Genomic DNA, 26,145 nt, shown 5'->3' on the forward strand with positions numbered 1-26,145 from the left:
CCAAAAAGGGAGGTTATTCAACTTAAGTGTTATTAAACCAATTACCCATAAAAATTGTTTGTAGATCTCACAAATTTCATTAGACATTTAGTTATATGTTATTGAAAATAATGCACAAGATCGATATAACAAATACTGCCTAGAAGTTGTGCACTTGAAGGCATAGAACTGTGCTTTCCCGTACTCAATTCGTTGTGCATTCATACTCAATTCGTTGTGCATTCATACTCAATTCGTTGTGCATTCGTACTCAATTCGTTGTGCATTCGTACTCAATTCGTTATGCATTCATACTCAATTCGTTGTGCATTCTTTTCTAGTTTGTTGTGCATTCATAGTGTGATTGCTGTGCATCCATCCCAATTCGTTGTGCAGTCCTTTTTTGTTTTTTTCATAACCGTTAGATCACTCCAAATGGATGATCTGGATTAGTTCTCATGTCCTCACCTAAGGATAGGTCCTCACCTGATCCGGAACTAATTCCGCTAACAAATAGTTAAAAAGAATTTAAGTTAGTTAGAATTCCCTTGATTAATTAAATATGGTCCACAATGGGCCATGGACCCTTATCTCTAATTAAACCTTTAATCCTGTTAGGAATAAAGTAGACATTTTACTATTCAGATTCTAATTAGGAATCTTAAACCTCTTACCTAGTTAGATTCGTATTAGAGATCCTAACCTATATAAAGGGGGGATTAGAAGGCATTAGAACCCTACCACCCATAGTTATATTACACGAAAATATTCCCAAGAGATTCCCCGCCACCATGCTTAGGGAGATCAATCAGAGGGAAATCTTAGAGAAGAACCTTATTAGCCAATGGAGGATTAATTAAGGCTAAGAGATAACCCATGTCTTACAAAACCTATTTTCCTTGCTATATCTTATTTATTGGCTCCTTTGATAATTGTATGGGTGATTCTGTGATTGAGTCTTGATAGAGCCTTTGCCTAGGATTTATATTGTGTTTATTTGATAATCTTGGTGATCTTGATGTTGTGATTGATTATATATGTGATCTTGTATTTAATTAATGTCTAGAGCTTGTCCCAAGGGTTTATATTGTGAATCTCGTTGTTGTGATGTTCTTGGGCGGGTTTATGCATGATCGGATGTTCTTTAGGGCTTTCCATATAGATTTCTTGATATTCTTGAGGTGCTGGATGCTCTTGAACCGTTATGTGATTGATGTCGAGTCTTGGCATGTTTAGGAATCGTGTTAGAACGTATTTGGAATGATTCTTGGATTAATCTTCGTTAATTGAATCCGTGATGTTGTTGTTACGTGTTGGAATGTGTTTGGGCATGGTTTTGGGTTCCACGAACGAACCCCGAACCGAGATTTTCACCTTCGTACTAGTGGGGGTAGGTGGGGGGACGAATCCCCACCACCTACCCGCTGCCCCGGCTACACAATTCCAGCTGGCAGTGGCCTGCCCGCCGGCGGGTAGCTAGTGGGTGGTCCTCCACCCGCCACCCACCCGCTGGGAAGTGGTGTCGCGGCGTGATGTTTTTCCCCGTTTGATGTTTCCCTATGTCCCGTTTTGTCCTGTTGTACCCCGTTTGACGTGTTTGAGTCTCATTTGATGTTTTGAATACCGTTCTAGGAATTTATGTGTAGTACGAATCATTGTTATTATGTCTTGATTGTTATTGATTGATTATGTGTTGATTGATTGAATGATGATGGGTATCGTGGTCATTGCGCAATGATCGATGTGACTGATGATGATGAGATTATGATTGGTGGAGATGAATTGTTAGCAGAAAGCACAACGAGTGCTCGGTTATCATGCTAAAGGCACGGACCACCCCTTAGACTTGCTGGCTAAAGGCATGGGTCAGGGTATAAGCGCCGCGGTGTCATGTTAGAGCTATATGCGCTGACCCCTTGGTATTGGTACTAGAGGTACGGACCATGCGAATGACACTTCGGTGCTACCATGTTGGTGGACTTGTTGGTGGTTACGGAGTGGGGCATGTAGTTGCTCCGAAGGGATAAGGGAGGAGGTATAATGGTAGCCTGGAGGTAGAGGTTGGAACTGAAATAAGGATGGAGTGGAGTAAAAAGGTTGGAATTTGGTATAAGGTTGGAAGATGGATTGCATGCCTTGATGATTACTTTCTAATTGGTTGTCTCTGAATCTCATTGTTGTCTCTATTTGTTATTTATGAGCTTATGTCTTGTATTGTGTTCTTAGGGCGCATGCTAGTCTTTATGATTGTTCTATAGTGTCAAGTCTGTTGTTGTGTCTCGAGTCTTGATCTTGGTTGTAAAGCTAGAGTTGCTCAGGATTATATATGTATTCCAGTTTCAAAATGATTTTCCTATATCTACCTATATTGTACTTAATGCGTGGGATTGGGTTACCAGCATTATTCGCTGACGGTTGTTACATTGCATGTTTTTCAGGTATTGACCAGTAGCTTCAGATAGCGCTAGACGGACCCACATATTTAGCATTAGTTAGTTCAAGTCATAGTTGCTATGGACTGTGTGCCTTGAATTGTATTTGAATATTAATTATGTATTATGTTTAGACTAGAAAGTTGTAGCCTGTGCGTCTAAGTTCTCAAACCTAGATGTGGCATAGCACCCCGACTCTTATGATTAGTTTATGCTCAGTTTGGATGATTAATAATAGATTTTCCCTGATTTCATAAGCTTTAAATTTTTTAAAAATTCGGGGTGTTACACTCTGGGACATCACCTTTGTGAGTTGGATGTTCAGTGGAGAGCCCTGGTGAGTAGCTATCAGTGCTTACTGCCTCATCAGTGTGGTGATCATGGTTCTCTTCACTGGAATCCCTGCTAGTTGGCTCATCATTGGTTGGCTGTAACATGCTAGCATCCGTTTCAATAGAGAGGGGAATTAGAGGCAAATAGGGATTAAAACCTTCTGGTGTGGCATTACTGTTTTGAGGCATTGGATCTCCTTTGAAGGAAAAGATTTGCTCATAGAAAATTACATCCCTGGATACAAAGGTAACTTTATCGGCCAAATCAAACAATATGTAACCTTTTACATTAGTTGGAAAGCCTAGAAAAATGATTTTTCTGGCTCTTGATTGCATTTTACTTCTTCTTTGTGAAATGGTTGTAGCAAAACACAAGCAGCCAAAGGATCTTAGCTTGCCATAATCCACATCTTTTTCAAACAGTACTTGGAAGGGACTATTGCCATGGAGGACTTTAGTGGGTAATCTATTGATCAAGTAGGATGCATGTAAGACACAGTGACCCCAAAAGTTATCTGCCAAACCAGATTGGAATTTCAATGCCCTAGCAACATTCAAAATATGTTGATGTTTCCTCTTAGCCACCCCCTTTTGCTGAGGTGTGTAAGCACATGATCTTTGATGTAAGATTCCTTTCTCATTGAAGAATGTGCTTAACATGAATTCTCCCCCATTGTTTGTTCTAACCATCTTGATTCTGACTGAAGACTGATTCCAGTCATGGTTGTAAAAATTATGAAATATGGACTTCACTTCTGACTTATGTTTCATTACGTGTAGCCATGTGAATCTACTGTGATAATCTACAATGGTTAGAAAGTAGTGGTCTCCTTTCAAATAACCCACAAGAATGCCCCCCAAACATCCATATGAATTAAGTCAAATAGGCTTTCAGCCTTAGTTGTGCTAGTCGGGAAACTGGATCTTTTATGCTTGGCATAGTGACAAGTATCACACACAAAAGTATGACATTTATGAGGGAGAAACAGTTTTATTTCTTTCAACAAATGCATTTTATTCATAGGGTAATGGCCTAATCTATTGTGCCATTGCTCTATAGAGAGATTATTACAGAATGAACCAAAACAGTGCTGGAAGAACATGTCATCTTCTTTGTAGGGGGATTGGTTACAGTCCACATTTCTCACTAGCAAAACCATCCACTGTCCCAAGATGTCCCTGAAGGGTGCAAGAGTCAGTCCTCATAACAATCTCATACTTTGATTCCTTTGTTAATTTGCTAGCAGATATGATATTGAACTGAAAAGATGGGATGAATAACACATTTTTCAACAGTATGTTCATGTGCAATCTAACTTGTCCTATGTGTGTGACCTTCACTGTGTCCCCATTGGGCAATTTAACCAAAACTCCATAAGCAGCATGAAAAGTTTCAAAATATTCCAAGGAGCAAACAATGTGATCTGTTGCTCCTGAATCTAGGATCCAAACATTAGAAGAATTCAAGACAGTGTTAACATAAGAATCAGAGATAGACCTGCCTTCATTGTGGCTATTCTCCATAGAGTTTCTAAAATCTGGAATGAGTCCAGCATTGTTGACTGTCACAGCTGCATTGGTTGAGGACTTATTTCCTTGCTTTTGATTTTGCAACAGAGATACGAGTCTTTGAAATTGATCAGGAGACAGACCAATATCATTGGCCTGACTGATAGAAACACTGAGATTGTGTTGAGTATCCTAGTTCTGCTTCCCTTTGGATTTCTAACCTGGTACCCACCCAGGGGGGTATCCATGTTTTTTGTAACATTTCTCAATTTTGTGACCTAACATCCCACAAAATGTGCACTTAGGCACATTTTTTTGTGATCTAGTATTGAATTTCTTCCTATTATATGAATTTGATGCTGCAATCATGATCTGTTCATCTGAGTGTTGAGCCTGAACATTCTGCACAGCACTGGCCTGAGCCAAATCATTGCATTTGATATTCATTGAGTTCTTAAGCTTTCTTTCCATCTTTAGAGTCATGTTCAACACTTTTTCCATGACTGGAATAGGTTCCATTACAAGGATACCTGACTTGATATCCTCATATTCTTCATTTAAGCCTTCTAAGAATCTAATGATTTGATCCTCTTCTTTCTCCTTCTTAATCTTACTCACAAGAGCACAAGAACACTTAGGTACACATTCACAAGTAGGAATAGGTCTCATTGCATTTAATTGAACCCATAAGGCATTAGTCTTAGTGAAATACTCGTTGATAAACAAGTTACCTTGTGAACTCCTGTAGATTTCATTTTGTATTTCTATAATTATGTGAGGATCCACTTGGGAGTATCTCTTTCCAAGAACTTTCCAGATTTTTGCTGCAAGTTCAAAATAGAGTACTCCTTCTGCAATTGTAGGGCCGAGCGACTTGAATAGCCAGGACCAAACAATATTGTTTCTGCAGGCTTGGCAATAGTTCCATCTATAAAACCATACTTGTTCTTTTCCTCCAATGCAATCTTCATCGAACGACTCCAGGAAGTGTAGTTGATATTCGACAGGGGTGGAGAAACGAGAATGAGATTAGGATTCTCAATCACATGCAAATACATAGGATCATCAGGATCGTACTGAGCTGAATTGAAATTCATCTGATTCTGATTTGAAAACCCTCCTGTTTGCTGTCCAGTAGAGTTTCCTTCACCGTCTTCGGCCATTACCGCTGCGGCATAGCTACGATGAAGCTCTGATACCATGTTGGAATGGCTCAGATCATAACAAGAAGAAAGCAAAATTTGTATTGTGTATCTCAGTTTACAGAAGATGAGAGAATGTTCTAACAACCGAACAAGAAGAACACAGCAGCTCCTTTATACACAGGAGGAGGAAAAGCAGTTATAACTGCCCAAATAAGGAAAAGACAAGAAAGCCCTTAGGCTTATAAACTCTAACCAGTAGCTACATTCCGTCTCTCTTTGTTATTATGGTAGTGAGGTTTCAACTAACTTCATCACCATCAGCTTACTTATCTGGGAAGACACAATTATTGACTATAGATTTTGTGTGGTACTTGCATTCTATGTATATTTTTCTCTTGCAAATAGAAAAGAATAATCCAATCTGACAGTTAGTACAAACCATCAACTTTGTCAATCAATGACAAAGTGGCATACTTTAATTTCTAAGTTAGCCTTCAAGCCACTTAAAATAAGTCAGCATAGGTCCCTGCAAAAAGCCATAGCATCAAGATTGAAAAATCCCATAGAAACTAAAATACTTATAGTCTAAGTTTAACTTTGCAATGAAGCAAAATTGTCTAGAAAACCAACATTGTTTTTACCCTCACAGATTTTGAAACATCAACTAAATTATTTATCTCTCTTTTCAACTTTGATTGTACTCTCTTTTCTATTCTTAGCCCCCTTGGATGATGAGAACTCATTGAGCAGACACCTTTTGACGGTTTCTGAATCCGTGCCTTTAACAACCTTTATACTACAGATGGGTGCAACCGGGCATTCAACCTCATCACTCCAAGATCCCTAGTTATAAGATAACCATAGAAAGTAACTTGTTTACTCAAAATTCAATTAGTCCTATAAACATTCTGATGATGAATAGATAATTTACCTTGTCAAGCACACTATCATCATCATTTAAGTGTACCTCAGAGGTCAGGTCTTTTCTGTGATAAGCAAGTTTGGGTCATTCACTATCCTTATCACAGAAAAGGCATTGTGATAATTAGCAAACTGCCCTTTCCTTGCTGCAACTCTGAACATCATACACATGCCAACCAATTCCATAATCTCTTTGGGTGGTTTATGGCTTCCCTGAAAATTCCATTACCAAGGCTTTTTATCAGATTTCAGATTCCAAAAAAAATATAAAATTAGATAGTATTCCAAAATTGTAAGTTTTATTTCAAATATAAAATGTTTACCTGAGTGTGTTTCTCCTTCAACTCTGCTGCTCCAACTGCAATCAACTCCAAGCATTCCTTATCCCATAGCAGGAAGAGAGCCTTATCATTAACATTCACAACCCTAACCTTCACTCTATTCCTTAAGATCAGATAGGGTATCCTAACAATAATCTGTACTATACCTTTAGTTAGATCTCCACGTTTTTCTCTTGCATCCAATGCTAGTTGAATTCTCTACCTTCTTCATCTCTTAACCGTCCTGCTAGGTATCCAAAGTTGAAGGATGAATTTGAATTTGAAAAACACTTAGATTACACCCATTCATTATCATAATTCATTATCATTGCCCCTTCTCTCTGCAATTTCGTATGTACGCGCTTTAATGTCAGAAGTAGTTTTCGAATATGTTAAAAGGCTAAACACTGGAGCCATATCGATTTATATTTGTATTCTATGTAAAGACTATTTCAAGAGGTTGCATTTGATATGAACTACTTCTGTATGAATGTACTCAATAACAACAACTCACCAATCAGCTCACACAATCGCCTCATCATATGTAAATCAAATCAAATAAATGAAATGACAGATTTGGGAATTGAATCCATACCAGGACCAACGGCGAGTCACACCATGGTCTCCAATCCAGCGTCCATCGCGCAAATCTGACTTGGGTTCCCTCCACTACCACTCTATTCCGCAGCAGTACTCTTCTTCAATCACCCTTCTAAAATATGGAATTTATAGAACTCCATGAACGTCATATATGAATGTATCCTATTAATGGTAACACATTGGTTTAGGAAACGATGTGTTTTTAATAATATCTGACAGCAGCCGGGCGTTGAAGTGATTTAAATCGAAATACGAAAGGGTTTAAGCAACTCCCGATAAAGAAGTCATAATAACCTAATGTTTTACGCAAAAAATATGGCTCTCACTAAACGACCACGTTTTGTTTAGGCGGGATTTTTTTGGCTCTAACGTGGTTCCCATTATTATTATTACTAGTATGCCACCCGTGCGATGCATGGTCTAAAATTTTAAATATAAATTAAATATATTATATTATTATGCTGTTCATGTAAAATAGTTTGTGTTAATTAACACAACAAAAATAACAATTACAATTTTTTATCTTAAAGTTACAAATTCTTAAAAACCTCCTTATATACAACATTTGATGTTGAGGAATCATAATCTCCATTCTCGTCTAAAATGACAACCTTAAGGCCATTGGGGTTGCTAACCCTAGATAGAGCTACATAAAGCTGTCCATGTACGAAAACAGGTTTCTTCAAAAATAATCCAACATTGGTTAGACTTTGTCCCTGACTTTTATTTATTGTCATAGCATAAGACAACATTAGTGGAAATTGTCGCCTTTCAAACTTGAATGGAAATCGGCGGTCTGATGGTGTCATTGATAATCTAGTAACCAACACTCGAGTACCCACATTTTTTCCAGACAGTATCTCAGCTTCAACAACATGGTCTGCTAATCTAGTAATAACCAATCTTGTTCCATTACACAACCCAAGAGAGTGATCAATATTCCGCAGCAACATAACTGGAGATCCAACTTTAAGAGCAAGAGAATGGTTAGGAATACCAGAGCATCGCAACCCATTCAGGAATTCCGGAGTGTGTAATTCAGCAAACGTATCAGTACATATATCAGACCGACAAATAGCATCAGAGCTATAGTATGTTCTACCATCAACAAGATTCAAACTACTCATATATTGATTGATTTCATTGACTACGTCTAATGTTGGAGCTAATATTGCCCGACCATTCAAATACTCCAAATCACAATTACCCGCTAAAAACATAGGAAATGTGCTCTTAACTATTGCTTCAATTGGATCACCTTGAGGTTGTAACAAATTATCTATTGGAATTTCTATGTCTGCATGACCATCATTTTCAACACCAACCTCACCATCACCTATATTAGCTATCCACTTTGCAAATTTTTCAAACCGTGCACAAGAATCAACATCTCCTAATGTCTGTAGTCTTAAGTTCTTAGTCAATCTTAAAATCTTACAACTACTCCACAAATAAGAAGAATTGATGCTTCCCCAACAATATCTTGTCTAGTCCATTTTGGAATCACTGGTAATATTTGTCAAAAATCACCACCAAGAACTACTGTCTTTCCTCCAAAAGTCATATTTGAACTCAAGGTATTTTCAAATCTCAACAAATCTCTCATTGTGCGATCCAATGCTTCAAAACAGTGTTTATGCATCATAGGTGCCTCATCCCAAATGATTAGCTTGCACTTGATAATTAACTAAGCAAGATCACTACCTTGTGCTATATTACATGTTGAATCCTCATTAATCTCAATAGGTATGGCAAACCGAGAATGTGCAGTTCTACCACCAGGCATAAGAAGAGAAGCAATACCACTTGAAGCAACATTTAGCACAATATTACCCTGTGAACGAATAGCAGCAGACAGTGTTTTCCAAACAAAAGTTTTGCCTGTACCTCCATAACCATACACAAAATATAACCCACCTGCATGAGACTCAACATCACCAAGTATAGTATCGTACACATATTTCTGTTCTTCAGTTAGTTGACTAACAAAGCAATCAAGCTCCCTCTTCATATCATCAAAATTATATGATAATTCCTCATACAATAAACGATTCACAGTTAATAAATGACAATCTTAGCCTGGGACAGGCATGGAGGGAAAATCTGCCAACGTTTTGTTCCACAGTTTGAGCAATTTCTCCAGTTCAATTAAAGCACAATTTTTCTTCTCATCATCTGTTAAAACCAAACCTAGATAAAATAATAATATTAATTTTAACTTACATATGTCAAATGGAGCACCAATTTAGTTATTAACATTTTAAAGAAAAAAAAAAGCTTTTAATATAGCGCTGAAACAATACCTGAATCAAATAGTAATCTTCGTCGGTTGTATTGCACATCTTCAGCAAGGTGATGCCATACAGCATTCCATACATTCTCCGGTTGACTAAGGGCATTTGTCATGAGCATTGTTATAAATAGCCTCCGTAGTGAGGATGCTGAAGACCATTCACTTGCTTCTTCAATTGCATCAATATATTCTCTATCATCTGCTAACAACCCTCGTGCATAACATGCATCTCTAAAAGACATATATTGAACACCATTAACACTCCTGATATCTTCAAAACACGTAGGACCACGCACCAAATTTAGCAAACACCTCATATAATAAATTTCACCACTACCAGGTGGAATATAAAACATACGACCTATAGCAAATCCTCGTTTCCTAGGATGCCATTGTCGAATATTTTTTTTCCACACAAACTTATTTGGCATTTCAGAATAAGTCAACTCCCGTGCTTCTGAGTATTGTTTGTTAGCTTCAAACCATCCGAGAAACATGCTTTCCCCTATTGTATGTCGGTTTAAAACAGCATCAACAGAATCATCATCATTGAAAAAAATAGGTTGTTGCTCAGGCATATGAAAACTCAATCTTTCAACTGCAGGAGTCCTAAACTGAATATCATAAGCAAATAAGCGCCATGTAGCTTCACATGCAGATATGTAACGACAATCGTAAAACATAGTGATCTCATCTATAACTTCATCACTATCAACACCTGTAGTACTCTTGTAGAATTCAGCTGTGACCCGATCATTGCCCTTATTAACATACTTGAATAAGTACTTAATAGAACGGGACTGGTTACACCATTCAACATTAATATGTGCTTTATACTTCATAAGTAAGTATCTATTATGTGGAACAACAAACCTGTTATCTAATACAATGCCATTCTTATCAACCATTTGACCATTGTCTCTGCGTCTGTAAATCGGGTACCCATCTTGATCAAAACCTGATACAGGAACAAACTTTTTTGGGAAATATTTTGAACAACGACCTTTCACCATACATGGAGAATTATGTCTAAGATGACCACAAGGACCGTGAATCATAAACTCTTCAACAATTTTATAGTATTCAGGATCCATTCCTCTATCTGGAATCTCAGCTGAAATGATCAAGTCAATGTTCTGACACAATGTTTGCGCATCATTATGACTAAGGAACAACAAAATGTGTGCATGAGGCAGCCCTCGTTTTTGAAATTCGACAGTGTAGATTACTACAAAATAAAAAGCAAAATTTATGGTGAAAAAATAGTGCAAAAACAATAATTTTTTTCAAAAATATTTAACACATCTAAATGACATATTAAATGTGTGTACCTGCCGTGACTTTACCAAACACTTCACCAGAACGGATTTCTTTGATCAAAGCATCCAATTTCATTTTAAACAAACGACATATTATGTCCGGTCGGTCAGTAGCATTCAAATTTCGTCCATCCAAATACCTCTCTATTTCTGGCCACTTGGGATTACATGTAAATGTGATAAACAAATTTGGGTACCCAATCCATTTACAAATAGCCATCGCATCTTGGTAATTCTGGATCATGTACCTTGCACCCCCAGTAAAGCTTGATGGTAAAATAACACGTCTACCTTGGCGACTTGATTCAACCTCTCCTCGCGTTAATGCATCAGATAATCCTTGATATGCTCCACACCTCAACGCTTTTTGATGGGTACGAATGTACAACAACCGCCCAGACTCCACCATGGTGTACCCATCCACTAAGAATTGTTGGAACAATTTCCTAGCATATAAAATTGTACAAATTTCTGACATCCGCTCATGTATACGATAAGAGAGATACTCACGAGGTGAAATCCGATGCCTTGCTCCATTTTCAACCGCTTTAACAACTTGGAAAGCAATATCCTCCCTATAACCATCTTCTCCATAAGGGAACAATATAGGATATTGTAATGGTAGGTACGCTGGATTTAATTCACTAATCCTCTTGAGCAAACCAGATTTTGTCTCAACCAATATATCTCGTTCACCTAAATGTGCATCTAAATCGCCAACAATAATTGCAGCAACTTCTGAAACAGAAGGCAAATTATAGGTTCGAGCATCATTACTACGTTTACCAATTAGCTTCATCTTCACTTCTGCTCTTGGATTTTCTTGAATTGCATCCCTAGCCATTCTAAATGATTTGACTAAAACATTGTTCTCATCCAATTCAGATTGTATTTCAGCAACTACATCTCCATCTAATTATTGAGAATCAGTTTCTTTCCTAAAATTTAAGAAAATAACAAACACTAATCACTCTTCTTTTAATCAAATTGTAAAATATGAAGGGGAAAAAATGCGAGCATATTAAATGACTAACCTGAGAACTCTCATCCTATTCTTGAGTTCATTTTCTGAATCATGAATGTATAGTTGGGCAAATTTGGCATTGTTACCATCAATAGGTAATAAGCTTCCCATTAAATGAAAGTTTTGCCCATTCAAACGAAACACAGGAGGAGTACCACCAACATTAATTTCTCTATCAATTCTTCCACCCATTGATGTAAAGCTGAACATACTATTGTACGACCGAATGTTTTGTAGAAAATGCTTGCTCTTAGCACTACAGCTAAAAAACAATTCAAATAACTTTCTAGGTGGAATATTTGACGCCGGCAACTTAATCTTCCCATTCCCACAACATATTGAAAATCTAGGAGCACAATTCACCTTAGCACTTTTTAATCTCTCGTCATACCAAAACATTGCTCCACAATGTTCACAGCTAAATATTGAATCTCCGTTGTCAAAGTATGACACTACATAATACAACAAATATTCACAAACATATACATTGAAATTGACATGCACACTTTTGTAAACATGCCATAAATAATACCAAATTGACGCAATTTTTAAAGAAAATAACCTGTAATTGTAGTCTGCACAGATGACATAACATTTTCATTTCCTATATTGGAAGCACAATGAACTGATGAATTACATTCAAAGTTGTGTTCAATCTCATTAACACTACTCAGTACAGTAGCATCCACCTCTGGTAAAATACGTAGAACAATACAAAACATCACATCACACTCATACAAATATCATTAATTCAACCAATATACATGTAAAAATAACGAATCAAATAATAATACCTGAATTTGTTGCAACATTGACCCCTTGAAAAGCAACGTCATTAAGTGTAGGAAAAGTTTTTGAAGGACCAGGAATATCATCTACCATAACATTGACTCCTTGAGCAGCAAAGTCAATATTAGAAACACTGCATTTTGTTGAGTACTCTCTAATATTATTAGATATAGTACTGCGAATATGATTACCTACATTTTAAAACGCAAAACATTTATTAAAAAAATACCAAAAATTAAAATTATAGTTTTAATTTGATCTATATTTACAATTTGTCAATACGCTAAGCGGTGTCGATAGAGAATTCATAAAAACTCCAACAAAACTTCGATTTTGTGATTCCATCACAACGCCATCAATTCTTTGTGCAGAATTTGTCTTATCCAACAATATGCCAACATTCTCTATAAAAAAAAAATGTTATATATTAATTCCCTTATACCAACAATTTATACTAATTACTAAAAAAAAGTGCATAAAATAATAACATATCATTTCAATTCATAAATAAATATCTAACAATAAATACGACCATAGTAATAAATAATAATAATTACACTAATAAGAATATAATAACAGTTTTCAAAAAATAAAAAATAATAATAACAATAACACTAATATTTTATGTGTAAATTTAAGTCTAAGAGAAAGGATAAGTACATTCAAAGCAAAAAATAATTATTAATTTCCTAAAATTTATATTCCATGTCTGAAATTTTGTATAAAAATAAATTATTAGCTAAATATAATTTGTATGTGTATTTTTTTTTAGAAAACATAATTGGTAACTATTAAAATTTCAATATTTAAAGTAATACTTGGATAATATTAACAACAATCCTCATCAAAATAATAATTACATTGTCAAAGATCATTAATAATTAATAAATAATATTTTTAAAATACTAATCCTTTTACGCAATAAAAAAAATATAAACAGTAAGAATAATGTAAACATAAGGCTTTAGAACAATTAAGAAATAAACTTGGGCCCAATCAGTCTAAGCATCTTAATATAACAACCACCCAAAATATAAATACTAATCAAAAATAGAAATAATAATAATATTAATAATAATAGAGAAGCTGTCTTTGGCCCAATCTATCCAACCAGCCCAACATACCATACAACCCAACTATATATAGCATCCAACCCGTTTCAACCCATCCGATTTCAGCCATTCCATTTCATTTCTGTCTCTCCGCTTTCCAGAACCATCTGCGATCTCTCATCTATGATTTTGGAGATCGCAGTCTCTCGTCTTTGCCGAAGAATTCTTCAACGGAAATCACTCAGAAACAGAACGGAGGTGAAGAAAGTATCACTAACACCCATACCAGAACAGAAAAAAAAACCTAACCATCTACATATCAGCGACCGTCGACACCAGTCTGGCGATAGACCGTTCTACAGAAGGTAAATTCCAAACAAATGTCTTATTTTTTTCCGTTTAGCCTAGAACACAACCCCATTTTTGAAAGATCTAAGAAACCTAATTGTTTATATTGCATAACCAAACTCACTCATACTTGAAAATAGGAGTTCGACCTAAATAATGGCTCCACAACTCTTGTACTTACTCATGCAAAAGTGGGAGGAGAGCTAAAATCGATTGGATTTATTTTGCAAAATCGTTCTGCTAAACATTATATTTTTAATTAATATATAATTTACTGTACTACTAATTTTAATTATTGTTTTATCTAAAATTTAGAATTTCAGTTCATGTGATATGCTACCTATATATGATTTTTATATCTAATTCTTTTAAAGATATGTACAGTATGAAATCTGTATATTAGTATTAAATATTACTGTATAATTTTCTGCCTTGAACTTTCTAATTTAGAAAAAAATTCAGATTTGCAGTGCCTTAATTTAGTTAGTCAAAACTTATAACCTGTGAAAGGATCTAAATGATGAAGATTTTTATTTTATAATTAGATGTTAAATACAAATGATACTACTTAATAGACTACTATTCTGTTTTAGAGTTGTTGAGATAAAACACTAAGCAATCACATTGAAAATATAGTACGGTACACAGGCAATTTGATTACTATACGCAGTACTTCAAATCAATGTACTCTAGAGAGCATACATAATTAAAACAGCTGCAACAATACCTTTATTTACATGACCATGTTTTCTCTTGCATCCAATAGTAGTTGAATTCTTTAACTTCTTCATTTTTTTCTTTAGGCTGTTGCTAGCTATCCAGCTTTGAAGTATTGAAGTGATTTTGAAGGAAACTTTTGTTGTAAACATGTGAAAGACATCATTTTATACTCCTTTAAAAAACATTGATAATTGCAATAGAATGATTACTAATAGGTAGCATTGTAATGAATAGTAGTCTCCTTTTTTATTGGGAATGAAAAATCTATGGTGATTTTATTTACTTGTAGATACATGTACTCAGTAGGTTATCTACTCAATGCATCTGCAGTTTACTCAATTGGTTATTTACTCAAATCATCTGCAGTTTTCTATGTGTTTATATATATATATATATATATATATATATATATATATATATATATATATATATATATATATCATGTACTTTATTTTACAAATAAATTGCCAGGTTTGAAAAAAGTATACATGTGTTTTGTTCTATATACATATTTTGAATAGAAGTACATCCTTGCATTTTCTATGAATGATACATAAATTTAGTTAGTCAAAACTTATAATCTATGAAAGGACCTAAAGATGGAGAGTTTTTATGTTATAATTAGATGTTAAATACAAATGCTACTACTTAACAGACTATTATTATGTGATGGCTTACTTAGCAAGTCAAGCTCCTTGCTTTTAAGCTTTCCAGGCAACTCAACACTCATGAATTTCTCAGAGCAAAGTGGGGCTTGTACTGATCTCCAAATTGAAGAACCTGAATTAAAAGCAAGGTCCTTTCTCTGATTTTGCTCCATGGAGCCGTAGGCGCAAGAGCTGCAATTTATTTTATCCATGTACCACAACAGCAGTAATGTGGGCTACTTGTATGTTTTAATTTGTCAATAAACTCTTTTATCAATGAGTATTACTTGCTGTATGTTAACAGTTACTATGAACATTCTATTTATTTTAAATACAGTAGCTGGAAGGTAATAACTTACTATTATGTGATGGCTTACTTAGCAGGTCAAGCTCCTTGCTTTTAAGCTTTCCAGGCAACTTAGAACTCCTGAATTCCTCATAGCAAAGTGGGGCTTGTACCCATCTCCAAATTGAAGGACATGAAGATAAAGCAAGGTCCTTTCTCTGATTTTGCTCCATGGAGTTGTAAGCAGAAGTGACAAAATTTATTTTATCCATGTACCACAACAGCAGTAATGTAATAATGTGGGCTACTTATATGTTATAATTATTCCATAAACTCTTTTACCAATTAGAATTACTTGCTCTATGACAATGGATACTATGAACATTCTTTTTTTGAATGCATACTCTGAACATTCTATTTACTTTAAAACTCACTTCATTACAAATTCTGTTTTATTTACCTACTTTGATTTATTTCTGTTGAAATCAAAACAAACCAATTAAATTGCACATCATTTTTTTATAGTTCCCAAAGGAAATTGCATTATGTTGCTATTCTGAAGGGCTTTTAACACTATCAGCAGGAATAATTTACTGCATTTTTATGCTATTTCTAAAAACAATAATAGTTAGTCCATAACCTCATTATAAAACATAGATGCTTTTAGGAACAAAATTACTAAATTGAAATAGCACAAACTACAAATATTAAGGACACAAATTAACATTACGGAACACCAACCCTAAAACAACCACAGCAAAAAACAAAATATGTGGCATCCATTTCTGCTTTTTTTTTTTTGGGAAGGGTCAACAATTTCTGCTTTAAAACATTTATAAGCAGAAAGTTCAAAAAAAAAACCAACAACACTGAAATATTTAAATACTTAAGTCCAGACACCACACAAAGAACCAACACAACCAGTAGTCACCACACTAAATCTCTTCTTCCTTAATAGCCAAAGTCCTACGTCTTTTAGGCACTTCAACTTTTGTGAACTCGCTCATCAAACACCTCTTCACAGAATCTCCAACAGTGCCATGTGTTCCATCTTGAGGAACTCCACCTAAGTCAACAGTACCAGACTCATCCACTCTAAACACACCCTGCATAATTTAATAAATTAATTACAATACTATAGTATATAAAATATTACTTTTATGAAATTGATTTAATTCTATGTAATGCAACCTGTGTAAACTCATCCCCAACATGGTTATTCACAAAACCATCCGCAGGTAACTCCAATATCTCATCATAAGCATCACCCAAATTAACAACATCGTGCCCAGCAAAGAAGTCCTGAAAATACAATACATATAACATGTCAAATAATAACACACACACACACACACATATATATATAAGTAAACAAATCTGTAGCTATACATCATCAATATTATTAACACTTCCTTGATCACCCAACATTGGTGCACCAACAGCCCTTCCATCATCACAAGCCAATTTACCAAAGTACTTAGCAATAGAACCACTATCCCTGTCAATTCCCAGCACACTAAATGCAGAATGTAAATTGTTAATCTGGTCCTTCTTCATCACAATTTTAAAAAGCAAATGCATGCCAGCAAGGGCTTCCAATTCGAGTGGAATACCTTCATATTCCTGTGAATATATAGTAAATGAATCATACTTTGTTTTCATATTTGAGCCCAAAAAATAATAATAAATTTAGGCATTGACTTACCACACCATACTTCTTTATTAGACTAAGAGCCGGAACACCTAATATTTCTTAACATTCTCGATCCCATAGCAAAAAAGGTGCATCTGTAGAACTATCTCTTACACGTACCACAACCTTATATTTGATAGACCCCTCTTTCCAACTTCTGTCACACTTACTATAGTACATCAAACCATTAAGGGGGACCAATTTTCTGCTACAACTGCTACCCTTACATGAGATATAATACCAATCATCCAAAGACTCAACACCCAGAATTGTAGCAGCAATCCAGTATTCAGATAACTGTAAAAATAAGTCTCCATGTTAATAGGTAAACTGTAGATTATCTAGTCTCCATGTTAATAGGTAAAATGTAGATTATCTAGAACATACGAAATACAAAATTTAAGTTTACCTTCTTTCTTGTATATACTTCTTCAATAGTAGTAACAACAACCTCAGAACTTGAACATGACCGCTCCATCTTAACTAAAGATAGCCTCGATTCTGATTGTATCCTCCTTAAAGGGGTACATACAGAGGGCAGACTGTAAAAACATCACAAGTATATCATATGTTAGAATCAATGGAAAAATTCAGAAAAAAATTAAAATATATAAAATGCACTACACCACCATAACAATTACCTTTCCACAAAAGAAACAAATTCATGAGACCTCTGATTAAACCAGAGCTTAGTTGCATCAAAGGAGCTGGAAATCCGAACCTCACCATCTAAAAAACTCATAATGTAATCTACTAAAAGAATAGTAAAAGTAAGTACAGTAATGGGAAGGTGAAAAAAAGCTCACTGTCAAGAAGCCTAGCTCTGCATAACTGAAGCAAAAGTATGATTGGCTCTAAAGAGGTCGAATTAAAATATGGTACCAACTGGTCAACGTGGTCATCCCACACAGTACAATGCAGTTGATTTTCACTGAAAATGAATAAAAGACATTATATACGCAGAAAACAGAAAAACTAAAATAACAAACTAAGATAACACAAAATCAATCTGCCAACACAAAATCAATGAATATGTATGTATATTGCTCTTACTTTCCATCTTCCAACACAAAATCAATTAATTTAGCCATCCTTCCACCAACATTTCTCTCTATGGGAGAGTATATTTCAACTACTCTGCCAATCACATCTAAAAATAAACATGGCAAATTAGAAAAATATATAAATAACTGTAAATTCAAAGAATTAATAATCTAATAGCATACCTATCAACTCCTTCTCGTCAACATCTTGTTTGAGTATCAATGAGGGAAAAGACTTTATACGGAACACATGATTAGGAAAATCAATTCGCTTGTACTCCTTAACCAAAGTATCATGTTTAAACTTGAGGACGTAAGGGTGCTGACTCGTTTTATATTTCAAGAAATTTTTGACGCATAGCCAATTTTTTATGCCATATACCTTGCCCTCCTTAAACTTACTGGTATATTTCTCAACTTGCTTCTTAGATATGTGAACATGTATAAAAGTACCCTGTATTCATAACAAAGAACAAAACAAATTAAAAATAGCGATATAAAAAAAAAATCAGTAAAAACTGTTTTCTAACTACCACTAACCTCTTCATCATGAAATAAGCATTCAATACTCCTGGTTCCGTTTGCTTTGTTGTTTTCAGGAACTTCATATGTTCGCACCAAACGAGCTCGAATTGCCTTGGTTGTAAATTCAGGTTTGGGTTGAGAGGCCAGAACAAACTGACCAGCCATTCTAAAGGGCTCAATGTGAGTTATGACGCAGAGTTGTTAATCAGTGGTGTGCGTGTGTTTGAATGCTGTTCAGCCATGTATATATATACCCAAAGAAGTAGCATAGATAAAACAAATAATCATAACACCATAGCTACTATTCTGAAGCTAAACAGGACTAAAGAGGACGATTCGTTTTTCAAGAATTGTACACGCCAATGAGCTTAAATATAGCTATAAAAAGAGAAAAAATAGGATTAGACTTCTAATTAACTTGAATCATTACAAATGATAAATAAATACAATAAATAAGTTCGACCAATGAAAAAAAGAATTCAAATCAATGACAATCATCTCATGATACCAATCGCTTTGGGAACCAAAATCTCTTAAACATCATCACAGCTTCATCTGTAAAATTTGAAAAAAAAAAAAATCAAACTTTGCGCTGGAGAATGGATCAATGTTAGAGGCCAAATCGTTCAACCAATGAAAAAAAGAATTGAAATCAATGACAATCGTCTCATGATACCAATCGATTTGGGAATCAAAATCTCTTAACCATCGTCACAACTTCATCCGTAAAATCTGAAAAAAAAAAAAAAAAAAGGGATCGAACTTTGCGCTGGAGAATGGATCAATGTTAGAGGCCAAATCATTTCCAAAGAAAAATCAAAATAATCATAAAGCAGTAGCTACTATTCTGAAGCTAAGCAGGACTAAAGAGGATTATATCGTTTCCCAATAACAACACACACCAATGAGATTAAATATAGCTATAAAAAAGAGAAAAAATAGGATTAGACTCCTAATTAACTTGAACACCCATCATCGCGCTTCATCTGTAAAATCCAAAAAAAAAAAAAAAAAACAGCAAAAACTTTGAGCGGGAGAATGGGACAATTTCATTGGCAAAATCCCCTCTCTTTATTATAATAAGAGATTATTATTACTAGTATTTTCACCCGTGCGATGCACGGAATGGAAGTGTTGTAATATACTAAGAATATTTAAATCGATATATAATTATTTAAGAGTTAATTTCACCAGAGGTGGCTTATAGGATTTCTATTACCATCATTAATTATCCCTAATTTACCATAATTAAATAATTTGACCAATTATAAAGAGAGATTATTAAAAAATGCACGGGACAATTTTTTAATTAAAAAATTTAAAAATTCATTAATAAAACATAAGGTTCTCATAGTTTTTTCTTAGAAACTATTTAATAAAGCATTTTTTTTAGAAATTGGTGGGCCAAACCGCCTACGGTAGTTTGCGGTGGATATATCTCGAAAAAATACACGATTTCAAAAAAATATTTGTCACAAACGGACAACCGAGTCAAAAGTTATGCATTGCCGAACTTTTGACACTTCACAGCTTTTACCCAGAATTATTGTACGAATGGGAAAGTAGAAATCAATATATTTTATTGGGAAGAGAGATTTTATAGGATTTGGGCGGGAAGTTAAAATTTCAGGATTTTGTTTTTATATATAATATAGATTAGATGTGCAAAGAGAATTGTATTACACTATTTTATAATTTTAGAATAGAATTTTTACACAGAATTATTGTACGAATGGGAAAGTAGAAATCAATAAATTTTATTGGGAAGAGAGATTTTTTAGGAATTGGGCGGGAAGTTAAAATTTCAGGATTTTGTTTTTATATATAGTATAGATAGATTAGATGTGCAAAGAGAATTGTATTACACTATTTTATAATTTTAGAATAGAATTTTTACCCAAAATTATTGTACGAATGGGAAAATAGAAATCAATATATTTTATTGGGAAGAGAGATTTTTTAGGATTTGGGCGGGAAGTTAAAATTTCAGGATTTTGTTTTTCTATATAGTATAGATTAGATGTGCAAAGAGAATTGTATTACACTAATTTATAGTTTTAGAATAGAATTTTTACCCAGAATTATTGTACGAATGGTAAAGTAGAAATCAATATATTTTATTGGGAAGAGAGATTTTTTTAGAATTTTGGCGGGAAGTTAAAATTTCAAGATTTTGTTTTTATATATAGTATAGATTAGATGTGCAAAGAGAATTGTATTACACTAATTTATAATTTTAGAATAGAATTTTTACCCAGAATTATTGTACGAATGGGAAAGAAGAAATCAATATATTTTATTGGGAAGAGAGATTTTTTAGGAATTAGGCGGGAAGTTAAAATTTCAGGATTTTGTTTTTATATATAGTATAGATTAGATGTGCAAAGAGAATTGTATTAAACTAATATATAATTTTAGAATAGAATTTTTACACAGAATTATTGTACGATTGGGAAGGTAGAAATCAATATATTTTATTGGGAAGAGAGATTTTTTAGGAATTGGGCGGGAAGTTAAAATTTCATGATTTTGTTTTTATATATAGTATAGATTAGATGTGCAAAGATAATTTTATTACACTATTTTATAATTTTAGAATAGAATTTTTACCCAGAATTATTGTATGAATGGGAAAGTAGAAATCAATATATTTTATTGGGAAGAGAGATTTTTTAGGAATTGGGCGCGAAATTAAAATTTCAAGATTTTTTTTTTATATATAGTATAGATTAGATGTGCAAAGAGAATTGTATTACACTATTTTATAATTTTAGAATAGAATTTTTACCCAGAATTATTGTACGAATGGGAAAGTAGAAATCAATATATTTTATTGGGAAGGGAGATGTTTTAGGATTTGGGCGGGAAGTTAAAATTTCAGGATTTTGTTTTTATATATAGTATAGATTATTATTATTATTATTATTATTATTATTATTATTATTATTATTATTATTATTATTATTGTTATTATTATTATTATTATTATTGTTGTTGTTGTTGTTGTTGTTGTTGTTATTATTATTATTATTATTATTATTATTTGACGGTAATATAATCTACTATACTAATAAGAGCCAAAGAAAGTTAGGCCTATAATGGGTAGAAAAAATGTCCGTCAAATTATTTCTACTATACTAATAAGAGCCAAAGAAAGTTAGGCCTATAATGGGTAGAAAAAATGTCCGTCAAATTATTAAATCAAATGAATGGTTCAGATTTTAATTTTTCCTTGAGATTTCCTAATTTATCCTTAATTATATGATTTTCTTTCTTAGATATCTACACACCATTAACTTTTTCGTTAAAAATTATATTTTCCGTTAACTTACTCATTGATTTCAATAAGAAAGGTCTTAGGTTCGAACTCATCCCAATCAAAGTTGGCATAATTAAGTTCATCACTATATTTTACTCCTATTAAATTAAATAAATTAGTAGCGACAATAAAAAATAATACATATGCATTTCTTTAATTTAGAATTATGTGTCTACAATGCCTTTATTAAAAAAATATTATTCATTATCAATAAATTAAAAAAGAGAAATAATTTCATAAGTTATATTGTCTTTATATTCTCCAATGCAAAAACTCTTTACATTCTATTTCATCAATTGATTATATTCACTACATTATCCATTATCTTCTTTTTACAATATCTTGTAATCAAATATCAAAGTTATAATACAAAATAATGTTATATATTTATTTACTAAGTATTTTATTAATACCATGAAAAAAAAATAGTTTGAAGCCAATCATATTAACTACTCAGGGGATTTGTTGACAAAAGGAGTATATTCAAATAATCCAACAAATCGAAGCGGCAAACTACCTCGTAATATCTTTGGACTACATCATATTTAAAATGTTCAAATTTGTATTACTTTATTTAATCTTATTCCTTAAACTAGAGATTTCTTTATCCATAATAACTCATTCAACAATAATAGTTGAACCAAATGAATCCCGAGCAAAACACTTAAAGGACTGGTATGCTTTTATGTTGATAATAATATGTAAATGTTAATTATATCATTATCTTACGTAGTTACATCTAAAACTCATTATTGAAACTGTTAATGTAAGCAATAGAACATCGTAACACACTTGATGCATTGAAAAGATGCCGAGACTACCACAATGTTACAATCAATGGCAAACCTAGAAAATGAAGAAATTTCAAGATAGTTATCGTTGATTCATTCATTCATCCTGTATGTAAAATACTTATAGTGCATTCATTAAATATATTAAAACTAATCTAAATTTACAATTCATTTCATCTTTTAGAGGCAACCTACTTAGATTATAGGCAAAAACAGCATCAACATTCACAACAAAAATACTTGGTATATAGGATGTAGTCACTATTTAAAAAAATTTCTGCACAAAGTGGAAAACAATTTAACTCTAAGGTTTGTATTAATTCAATAAAATCAAGTACTACATTTACTCCTACTAATTCTAAAAATATGAACTTGAAAATGAAAATGTGCAAAATGGATGTAGAAATTATTGGTGAAACTGGACAAGTTGCAGCATCAGTATTCGGACTACCTACAAAGTTATTGGCACTGTTTGGTAAAAAAAATTGGCCTACAGGCTAATTTTGGCTTATTTGATCACTATTATTTGTTTGATTTAGTTAAAATATCAATATAAGTGTTTGGTTAATTAGCCTTTTGCAACTCCAAAATGCTAAAATTCAATAAGCTACTCCAAGCAACTTTTTCAATTAGCTTTTTCAAAAAAGAAATTATATCAAACAGCTATCAGCTAAAAACTAATTTACCCAACACTTTTCTACAACTAATGTTATCAACTGGTTATACCCTCTAATTAACACAATCAGCTAACAGTTAACAGCTATCAGCTAACATGCATTTACCAAACATGGTCATTGTTGTTACTATCAAGTAAACAAGTTATGAAAATAGAACAAGATGTACTACTCATGAATCTTATACAAATATAATAAATATTAATATTTTATTCAATACTTCCACATGAAACATGTAGGAGAAAAAACTACCACTACAAAATATCAACAAGCGCTTGTAAGATCAAGAGTTCATAGTACAACTAAGATCCCAATCATATACAACAAGGAAAATCCGCTGCTTCCTACATCATAATCTTATTGCATGACGCTGTTATCTATGCTACCAACAGTAACCCAATTGCAAATAACACACTACTAACAAAAAAGAAGATGACAAATAGTGAAGATGAAGACAATGACAATGCTACTCAAAAGAGAATTAAGAATACTTAAAAATTCAAACCATGATTTTTATTTAAGCTATCGTTTTTAGACTAAGTATTTAGACTATCAATTTTACAAAGTTGAAAACATTTATTTTAGTGATAAACAATTATAATGAATCTCTTATATTATCTTGCATTCATATACTTTGAGTTACATATTTAAATAATGAGTTAACACCCAAAATGATCATCGACTATAATGGTTTTTCTCAATTTCGTTCGAACATTTCATATTTTCACATTTTTGGCTCACTATGTTTTATATTGAAAGATAGGAATCCAGTCTCAAAATTTGAACCAAAAAGCGACGAAGGAATCTTTCTCGGCTATTCAACAAATAGCAGAGCCTAGAGAGTATACAATAAGGTGATCAAAACCATCATGGTGTCCACAAATGTCGTAATCGATGATCAACCACATGAGATTATCGAAGTTACTCAACCTAACTCAGTGACAGATCCTGAAGCTAACCGCCCTAAATCCCCTGACGCTGGTACTCCGGAACCAGTTCCTGAGTCATCTACCTCATCGCCCATATCTAATCAACCAGAACCTGAACCAGAGTCAGAATCCTACAGCGATCGAGATGACATTGACATTCCAACACGCATCCACAATAGATCACCCATCTTCAAAATTATTTTTTCCATCATCGTTGCTGATAAAGTTTACAGGTTCATCACTCTCTAATTCCTTTTGTTAATTCCTTGAATGTTTTTAGGGTGTCTTTGTCTAATGTGTCTTGTGAATTACCTGCAAATTTTCCTATATCTAAAGCTGAGTTTTTATGTGTTCTTTTATCTAATTTGGTGCCCTCTACTTCAATATCCTTGCTTTCATCAAAACTTGAAATTCTTCATCTTTGCCAGTGTAATATTCTGCATCTGTGATAGAATCTGTTTCAGGATAAGAGAATTTACCTTTTGAATTAATGGTTCAGTTCCTACATGCTCTCACACTGCATATATGTTTTATTTGGAGTGTGTCTATGATTGATTTTCCTTATATTTTATCTTTTTTAATTTTCTCGCAATTAGTTCTTTTCATTACCTACTACTCAAAATTGCAGATTGATTCTTTGCGTTTTGTTATTGACTATTTTCTATGTGTTACTAAATGTTCTACTTGTGTTGTTGTGAGTGCTTTTAAACCTATTTTTACTGAGGTTACTTTATTGGTTTTCTTGTGTTGCATCTTTTGAATTCTCTATGGTTATTTGAATGAAAATTTGATGCATTTTCTTTAATATTTGCACAATATATGAATGTGTTTTGTTGGTCCGGTCATGACCGTATCTGTGTTTTCTTGTGTACTTTATTGTGCTAAACTGTTATGAATTCTTGCCTGAAGTTGATTTATATGAATCTGTGCCTGATTTTGATCTAGTTGAATCTCTGGCTGAATATGCTTTTCATGACCATATTTGTGTTTATCTATGTGTTTCCTGCGCTATCTGTGCCTAAATTGTTTATTTGTGTGTTTTCCGTGATATCTAGTTTGAATCTGTGCCTAAATTTGGTTTATATGTGTCTATGTTTGAATTTGATTTATTTTGAATCTTTGGCTTGCTTTACATGAATGTGCTTACTGTTTTATTTGCTAATCTGTTTGACTCGAATTGAAAATTGAAAATTCCTGAATTTTTTCTTTCTTATGTGTTTTGCTGAGTTGTTTGCGAGTTGTGCATGGCTCTAGGCCTTTCATTTTTTTTTTTTTAAATCTTCTGCAGGTTCAAACAAAGCAAATAACTTATTATGGAGTCCCAATTACAGCTTCAAGCTAATGTGAAATTTTTGGCAAAGGAAACAATCACGATGTACATTTTGAGGGGGAGTTCTTCTTAATCTCTTATGAACAAATTCAAGTTGTGTATTTATTGGGTATTTTCGGTTATAT

At 33.4% G+C, this 26,145-nt stretch overlaps 3 protein-coding genes and 1 long non-coding RNA gene across 5 annotated transcripts; 1 reads left to right on the forward strand and 3 right to left on the reverse strand.

The window, feature by feature from the left end:
* Window positions 1-3,871: 3,871 nt before the first annotated feature.
* On the reverse strand, window positions 3,872-5,415 carry LOC109185067. The gene is made up of 3 exons (XM_019335064.1): window positions 5,039-5,415; window positions 4,536-4,994; window positions 3,872-4,412 (listed from the first exon to the last, which is right to left on the reverse strand). The coding sequence occupies exons 1-3, from the start codon at window positions 5,413-5,415 to the stop codon at window positions 3,872-3,874; spliced, it is 1,377 nt and encodes a 458-aa protein (XP_019190609.1).
* Window positions 5,416-6,066: 651 nt separating this feature from the next.
* LOC109185068 lies at window positions 6,067-11,694 on the reverse strand. Its single transcript, XM_019335065.1, has 9 exons — window positions 10,863-11,694; window positions 9,542-10,759; window positions 9,325-9,428; window positions 8,943-9,243; window positions 7,773-8,631; window positions 6,642-6,762; window positions 6,452-6,531; window positions 6,329-6,383; window positions 6,067-6,240 (listed from the first exon to the last, which is right to left on the reverse strand). The coding sequence occupies exons 1-9, from the start codon at window positions 11,692-11,694 to the stop codon at window positions 6,067-6,069; spliced, it is 3,744 nt and encodes a 1,247-aa protein (XP_019190610.1).
* A 2,141-nt stretch (window positions 11,695-13,835) lies between these two features.
* On the forward strand, window positions 13,836-16,061 carry LOC109185078. Of its 2 annotated transcripts, none has more exons than XR_002054927.1 (3): window positions 13,836-14,080; window positions 15,466-15,672; window positions 15,812-16,061. It is a non-coding gene; the product is annotated as an uncharacterized LOC109185078 (long non-coding RNA). The 2 variants fall into 2 exon arrangements; XR_002054926.1 differs by having other exon boundaries at window positions 15,815-16,061.
* Window positions 16,062-16,528: 467 nt separating this feature from the next.
* Window positions 16,529-20,061, reverse strand: LOC109185080 (replication protein A 70 kDa DNA-binding subunit D-like). The gene is made up of 12 exons (XM_019335075.1): window positions 19,821-20,061; window positions 19,654-19,709; window positions 18,993-19,532; window positions 18,636-18,906; window positions 18,463-18,559; window positions 18,216-18,340; window positions 18,051-18,138; window positions 17,819-17,951; window positions 17,422-17,706; window positions 17,106-17,339; window positions 16,908-17,018; window positions 16,529-16,822 (listed from the first exon to the last, which is right to left on the reverse strand). Exons 3-9 carry the CDS (start codon window positions 19,140-19,142, stop codon window positions 17,470-17,472), a joined length of 1,101 nt encoding a protein of 366 aa, XP_019190620.1. The 5' UTR covers window positions 19,143-19,532; window positions 19,654-19,709; window positions 19,821-20,061; the 3' UTR covers window positions 16,529-16,822; window positions 16,908-17,018; window positions 17,106-17,339; window positions 17,422-17,469.
* Window positions 20,062-26,145: the final 6,084 nt, after the last annotated feature.

The sequence above is a fragment of the Ipomoea nil genome, unplaced genomic scaffold, assembly GCF_001879475.1.
Source record: "Ipomoea nil cultivar Tokyo-kokei standard unplaced genomic scaffold, Asagao_1.1 scaffold1310, whole genome shotgun sequence".
NCBI classification, from domain to species: domain Eukaryota; kingdom Viridiplantae; phylum Streptophyta; class Magnoliopsida; order Solanales; family Convolvulaceae; genus Ipomoea; species Ipomoea nil.